Here is a 7,927-nt window from a genome sequence, read left to right on the forward strand (position 1 = left end):
ACGTAAGCTATGTTGCTGTATTTATTAAGCTGTTACTGTGAAAGCAAAGAGATTATCTCTTAGTAATGGGTTCCAGTTCAGAGATTATTTTTTTTTATATAATTCACTGATTGGGTCACTTATATTCTTAGTAATGCTTCTCATACTGACCTCCCTATATATTTAGTTTATTGTAATTGGTTACAGGAATTTCTTTACTTTGAGTTCACTTTTTTTAAAACTGTTCTGAGCAAAATTACAAAGAGCAGATTGATCTGACATAACTGTCGTGTAAGGTTTATTAATAACCGACAACATGATAGTAATGGATCACGCTAGAAACCGTGACTCGGAGTGGTTTTGCTCCTTCGCTCTCTTTCCTCCTCTGACCGTTACTTGATTTTGGACATCTGGTTGATGTAAATGTACACTGAATCCGCTCAGGTGTCTCTTAGGAGCTATTTATTCTATCTGTTGATCGTCGTTTGTGGTTACATAAGTAAGTTCAGCTCCAAGCTCTTCGCCTCACTGTTGCTGTCTGTGTTGGGAACAGGGCCCGAGCTCCAGCCCAGTGAAGCCTCAGATAGCAGAGCTACCCAGAACCCAGAACACAGACCCCGACAGTGGCCTGGACACTTTCACACGCACTATGGACCACCGCTCCAAACACCAGCACAACAACATCAACGCTGTGCCCAAGGCCATCCCTGTGAGGTAAAAAACTCAGTCTGACCACAGATTCAATTTACAGTGTTCTGTTCAACACGAGAGCGCGAAAGTAACTGTTTCTTCCCGTTCAGTCCTAGTGCCCTGGATGATGACGAGGATGAAGATGAGGGCCACACAGTGGTCGCCACAGCTCGAGGTATCTTCAACTCTAACGGTGGCGTCCTGAGCTCCATTGAGACAGGTGTCAGCATCATTATCCCACAGGGTGCCATCCCTGAAGGTGTGGAGCAGGAGATCTACTTCAAAGTCTGCAGAGACAACAGCATCCTGCCGCCGCTCGATAAGGAGAAAGGTAACTCGTCAAAGATGGAGGGACGAAGCAGCCAGGGGGTTTTCTTGAGTCATATTTAAATAATTGGATACTTTGCTAAGACCGACTAACTGTTCCATGGCACCAGCACTGTTTGCATTTAAACCCTCTTTTGTATGTTTGCTTTGAATCGTCCTGAATCCTGTGTTTGTATTTACAGGAGAGACTCTGCTCAGCCCTCTGGTGATGTGTGGACCTCATGGCCTCAAGTTTTCAAAGCCCGTGGAGCTGCGCTTACCTCACTGTGCGTCTATGACCCCTGATGGTTGGTCTTTTGCTCTAAAATCCTCCGACTCCTCGTCGGGTATGCTGTGCTCTCTCTGTTCTTCGGGGTCGTTTGGGCTGGCATTGTGACAGTTTTAAGGGTTGTGGGTCACTGTTTAATTATAATTGATTGAAGATTTTACCCCTAGTTTTGGTTCTCTTCATCAAAAACAATGAGAAAAATGTGACCTGAATCTGAAAATCTGATATTTTGGTCACTCAACATGTCTGAGAATCAATCTAGGGGGAAAAATCTCTGTTTTTTCCACAATTTATTGCTTTTATTGATTCATTGTCATCATTTTTTCTAGTTAACTCACCCACTCAATCTCTAAATCACTGGGTTTTTATTTGGTGTTCAGATCAAAGTCCCTCCTCATTGTTTTTACATGCTGAATTGCAGAATTTCTCTTATTTTTCACCTCGAGTCATTTTAACAAGTTTCTCTGATTTCATTTAACATTCATTCATCGGACGCTTGGCTGTATAATCATTTTAATTTCACCAGGTAGAAGTATAATGCATGCCGCTCTGCTCGGATAGATTCGTCTCACATAGCCACCCAAATCCTGACCTGAAGAACAGCTTTTATAGATCTCTCTGGAAATTGGGACACTGTCATAACCAATAATGTCTGTCTTTATCCTGCAGGGGAGAAAATTGCACGAAGACATCTTGTTATCGTGTCAAAATATAGCTCTCCAAATTTAGCTTCTGTCTAGCTGAGTGTTGTTCTTATTATCCAAGATAGTTCTCAGGTGACAATATGATTTTCCTAATTAATTGGTCTTTCACACCGGCTTCAGCTTAGAGAAAGAGAGAATGTTGAAATTAAAAGCACGACAAGCTACTTTTAGTAGGCCGTCATTTAGTCCATCATGGAATTGAGCAAACAAACATTTGATAAATAACCGAAGCTCGATGAGAAGTTGAGCTCCTGCTAAGAAAGTAAAATAAAAAAGAACTGAAGAAAGGAACTAATTCCTTCTTTCCCTTTTCTCAACACTGCCCCGCTCACAGCTCATGTCTTCTAAAACAGTGGTCATTTTGGCAGTGGTGAGGATTAGCTGCTAATTAGCCTCATTTTAAGGATGAGACTTGGAGGGCTGAATGAGATGTGAGCTCACTCCGTTGTCCTGCTCAATTGTGGGAGGATTATCGGGCTGAGTCCTAATCCTCTTATTGTAAAGCAAGGCCGCCTTCTGGCCTCCTCCTGTCCCTTCTCTGCTTCTTCTCACTTCGCTTCTCCTTTTCCCTCCGATGCAACTCGCTGCCTCTGGCTGCCTCTCTTCTGTGTACACTGTTAAAGTGTAGATGAGTGTGTGAACTCACAGACTGAAATCACAACCACAAATATCTTAGTGTGCAACAGAATTAAATGAAATGTCAGACATTGACATCACAATATGCAATATCTCATCATCTAGGCATTGTTTAGGGGTTGTACCCTGTGGACCTTTTGACCACTACTGCAGCTGTAGAGTAATGTTTAGTGAGTGGGGTCCTTGCACACTCAACCTCTTGTGTGCACGTGCACATCCTCGTAACGCGATACCCATTGTTGCCGACTGCTTGACGTTATTTCGCTGATCCTCTGGTGGTAGTGACGTTCCAACATTCTTAGCTATGCACCCGCAAACGCTTTGAAAATACAGCTTTGCGGTTCATCGGTGACCTTATAGCTCGAGTCGCTGGGAAATTTCAGGAGCTTTCGGATAATTAAAACTTCAAACTGAATAGATTTGGGTTTTGGATTATTGGTAGAACTAATGAAAATTACTGCTAGTTGCAGTCCTATGCACACAATGCACATAATGAGTTTATTTAAAAAAACGTTTTTAAAAAGTCCACAAGATACCTCCAACGTCATCATAACAATCATGTTTGTTGTCATTTTTTTATGTTGTTTGAGCATAAATTGGACTCCAAATTACGAGGTCAGACCTCCCACTCAGTTATTTCTGAAATATTCAAGAGTGCCAAATAAAAACCAGCTCTTACTCCCGTCACCACTCCGACAACCCGACATGTGACCTGTGTGCTTTCCTTATCCGAGGAAGTGAAGGAAAAGTCGCTCCTATTCTTGTAAGGAGGGGGAAGTCATCCGTTTTCTTATTTGACGTTCTAAAGATCAGCGTTTCAACACACTGCGTCCTTTAGGAAAAAATGAACGACATTAGACTTCAATAGTGTCTCGGCTTCGCTCACTCTCTAACTGTGTGTGTGAGAGAGAGAACATGTTAATGTCTAGGGAAGAATGTGAACGCTGGCGCGCAGTGGGTTGCTTTGGTCTCCCTTGAGCCAGCATCCACAATATCTCAAGATGAATAGCCCAGGTGACGAGGTGCTTGTCCAGGTTTAGTTGTTTCACAGTTGATCCAAAAAGGAAACCTAGCTGCGGTAGTTGCTTTCACAGTTCTCAGCAAAAGTCAAACAAACCAGTATCGTATTATTTAGCTGGGGATCAAACTACCAACCCTGTGGTCAACAACCAGCCAAAGAAGGAAACTGTTATGAGAGCCCAGTAATACGAGCCCACTATTAAACCTCACACGCTGCCAAGAAGACAGAGTGACACAACATCTTTGCAACTTACTATAGTGTGTGTCTTTCTCCCTCTGCCTTTCATTTTGCATAACTGACCGGGAGATGGTCGTTGGGTCACATTTATCTCTGACATGTCACCCACATTTGAGCACAAGCTTGACCCTTTACAGACGGAGGAGGAGGCTGTATTTATAGTCGGTCTGTACTGTATCAGTGGACCTCTGGCTGTGCTTACTCTGATTGATCACTGGACCTTTCCTCTTGGCACAGACCTGAATGTTTATAATTGCAATTATACTGCGGCCCTACAGTGACTGAGGCTGTGGACATTCAATAAAACTAATAAATTGCTTTTATAGGCCACAAAACCCTGTGATATTACATAACATGGCTTACAGACAATAGATACAATCAGTGAGTGCTGTTTTTAAAATGAGACTTGAGTTTGTGTTGGATTGTTGTGGTGTGAACAGGACTTTGCAGGTGTATAGTGCTTATGAAATGCATTGCAGCTTGAAATTAGCACAAACGAGCAGCTGTTATCGCTCACTGTGCCGCCGTCTGTCTGTCCACAGGTGACCCAAAAAGCTGGCAGAACAAGTCTCTCCCCGGAGACCCCAACTACCTGGTGGGAGCCAACTGTGTTTCTGTGCTCATTGACCACTTTTAAGGACGGACCAGCAGGTGTGATGTTACTGAATGTGGAACCATGGGGCGTAAACTGAAGAGGATGGACACACACGCACACACACACACACACACACACACACACACACACACTATACAATGGAGTATGAAGAAGATCCAGTCAGTGCTGTTAACTGCACCCTTGGATGAAGGCGAAGACACTGATGATGGTTACAAGCTGTTCTTTAAACTCTTTCCCCATTTTGAAGTTTTGATGTGAAATGAAAGCATGGATGCATGCACCATGCCACTGAGGATTGACACTATATATAAGGCGATGTTTAATGTAACTACTACATAGATGAGGCTTTTGAGGCAGCATAAATGCCTCAAAAGTCTGTGTTGGTATATTTATGCTATATATGCATACAGTATATATAGTAGCATAGAGAAGATTTACTAAACGTTTTACTTGCGAAGTCGATTACAAGTCAACATCTTGTTATTTTTCAGTTCAGGCGACTGAATACGAACGTGTATCTCCACGGTTTTCTCCACATTGAGGCGGAGAAAACCTTCATTGTAATGAAGGTTTGAGACAGAAGTGAGGTTAAGTTGAACCAGAGACGGTGAAGTATCGGCGGAAGAAGTTGGCAAAACATGAGCTGGACATGAACCCAAGCAGCACACTTTCTAGAGACGTTCTTCCTTTTCCTGCAGTGATATCGTGTAGCTTAACTTCTTACAGAGTAACACGTCTCTCCTTCCAGCCTGAGGGAGATCTATGCATGTTCTTAACTCAGGTCCAGTAGCCTCCTCAGTTCCTTCCTCGCATCCGTTTCTCGCTCGCTCTATCTCGTCTTCTCTCTGTGCACTCGTGCGCTCACACACAAATAAGCAGTGATGCCTTATCTGCAGATTATTCACTTTTCATTAAGAAAAAAACAAAATAAGTTATGATAAATTATGGTATGTCATTTGTTTTGCCATTCTTTGGTGAACCCTCTGTATAAATGAACCTGGGTTTAGCACACAATAACAATTTCTAAAGGATAACAAAGGTATGCTCTTCTTTTATCTGCTATGCATAACTCGAAACAGAAAAAACAAATGGAAAAGAAGTGGCTGTAAATAAAGCTAGCATATTGCCTTGTTTCTTTTGTTTGTAAATGAACTTTTTGTATGTCTTTCTTTTTTGTATAAAACTTGGAGAAAACATGTTTTAAAAAGTGGAAGACAGTGAACGTGGTTATCTTTGTATTCTGGATATAACCTCGAGCCTTGGAACTTGTAACCTAACAATACGTCACATCTTTTCTACCGATATATTCACACTACGTTACGGTCACAAAAAAAGCTCTTTTTATGGCTCTTTGAGGATCAAGAAAGTGCTTGGGCTAAAATACATTTAAAACATGTTCTTTTAAAAAGGGTGTGCTCTCAAAGTGTCCCCCTCACTGATTTGTGATACTGGCTGCTGTATCGTGTGCCCTTAAATGTATTTTTGTACTAATAGACATTATATGATGTATGGCACACCAGTACCATTTTATTTTTAGATATAACACGGCTTTAATTGGATATTAGCTCTTCACTTGTGGCTGACTTTTTTTTTTTTCCTCCTCTGCAACACAATTTTAAGTATACCACTGTATTAATAAATAAAACCATTTTTAAAGTAAAGACACTTTGTGTACGTGAGTTTTTTTTATATGATTGTGGCTGCTGTATTCTTTCCTTTTACCTCTGATGATCACGACCTCACTTTGTCTTTCTGTTATTATAATCCATATATATATATATATATATATATATATATTCAAATTGCGAGGTTTTGTCTGACCAACCGTGCAAAACTCAAAGATATTCAGTTTACTATCACACAAGACAAAGAAAAATGTCAAATTCTCATCTTTCTGGAGCTTCAGTCAGTGAATGTTGGGACGTTTTTGTTTGGAAAATGACTGTTGCTAACTTCTCAATTAATGAACTGTTTATTTCAGCTCTATGGGTGCTGCGTGACTGTATATCCCTTCATTAACGGATATTACAGCACCATGGCTCAGGTCTCAGCTAGATGGTGCAGTTGAGCTCTGTATGAGTGCTGCACAAGGTCAGAAATGCAAAAGTCCTTGAGCTGTGATTTTAATGCATTTAAATATTTCACTTAGTTTTAGTCCCTACGACCTAGATATGGTAAGTACCCTACCCTATAGTATTCCTTTAAAATGTGCGTTTTAATAAGATGCGTTTAGAAAACGGCCCAGGTGGTAGAAAATAATGGTTATGATGAAACATTTGCACAACTAGTCGGCTACTAGTCAACATAGAGGGTCGGGACTCTAAAGAGGAAAAGCTGCTGCACGTGTTTTTTACTCTGTTTTCTTATTCCCCTTGTGAAATATAGCCTCTAAATTCCCTTTAAATTAAACTGGATCATGATGGAAGAAGCACTACTTTACCTAGAGTAAGAATACACTGTTACAAGTAAAACAATATATATCTGCATTCAAAATCTTACTTAAGTAAAAGTACATAAGTATTACCATCAAAATATATTGAAAGTATCAAAAGTAAAAGTGGGCATTAAGCAGAATGGCCCTGAATAAGATGTTATATCACTGGGTTATTATATGAATGCATGATCTTTAATCATTGCTAATGTTGCATCTGTTAAAGGTGGCGCTACTTTCTTTTGTAGCCTGCCAGGTAGCTTAATCTATAATAATACATAATGCTTTATTACATTTTAATTTTGTATTATAAATCTGAAATTACAAAGTATGTGTAATAAAGTAACATAAAATGGTATATACTCAAGCAAAGTACAAGTACCTTAAACATGGTACCTAATAAATAATAGAATGTCCTGGTGACCAGCCAGAAACCACTGGGTTACACCAACCTGCCAGCACATGTTCTAATGAGTGTTTAATGATGTGCAGCCAACCTGATTTCAAGGAGCTCTTTCGGGAAAAGCCCTCTCCAGGTGTGTCGCATTGTCCACCTGCCTGCACCGTTCCGGCCTGCACGATGAAGGACACATGGTACGGAGTGTTCAATGACAATGCGGCTGGAGCTGATGTTAATGCAGACACTTGGTTTCATAAAAAGGTAAACCCACCTCAACTTAAAACTGATGACATGAAGAAGCTGTAAGACTGACGCTCTAATTTCACGCATCCAAAACGTGCGCTCTTTCCTAAAAAAAAATAAATAAAAAATGAACCTCGTTTCTTGGTAGGCTAATATGCTCGTGATGATCCACGTTTTCATCCAGCACTTATATCACCAGCAGCAGCGAGTAACAAATCACGCGCAGGTTTTTTGATGTTGCCTGACAGTAGCGAGCCCACCACCCCTCCTCCACTATCGTAGTAAAACTCCGCCATGAAGACGCACAGAGTGGCACATCTCCAATACGCAGTGTGCATCTCCTGTCCTGGCTGTTAGATTTGCTGTCCTCTGTGA

General features: G+C 41.0%; 1 protein-coding gene across 11 annotated transcripts in view; it reads left to right on the forward strand.

The window, feature by feature from the left end:
• Nucleotides 1-6,004, forward strand: part of tjp1a (tight junction protein 1a) — an 83,418-nt gene extending 77,414 nt beyond the window's left edge. For 7 of the 11 annotated variants that reach the window (XM_031846725.1, XM_031846731.1, XM_031846727.1 and 4 more), the window contains 4 exons: nt 533-693; nt 780-1,000; nt 1,179-1,322; nt 4,405-6,004. In XM_031846725.1, coding sequence (XP_031702585.1) covers nt 533-693; nt 780-1,000; nt 1,179-1,322; nt 4,405-4,499 — 621 coding nt within the window. In that variant the 3' untranslated portion in view covers nt 4,500-6,004. The remainder of the gene's footprint in view (nt 1-532; nt 694-779; nt 1,001-1,178; nt 1,323-4,404) is intronic. The other 4 variants (XM_031846729.1, XM_031846735.1, XM_031846730.1 and 1 more) reach the window with 2 other exon arrangements.
• Nucleotides 6,005-7,927: the final 1,923 nt, after the last annotated feature.

Source organism: Anarrhichthys ocellatus, unplaced genomic scaffold (assembly GCF_004355925.1).
Source record: "Anarrhichthys ocellatus isolate YVR2014 unplaced genomic scaffold, GSC_Weel_1.0 scaffold6, whole genome shotgun sequence".
In the NCBI taxonomy this organism is placed as follows: domain Eukaryota; kingdom Metazoa; phylum Chordata; class Actinopteri; order Perciformes; family Anarhichadidae; genus Anarrhichthys; species Anarrhichthys ocellatus.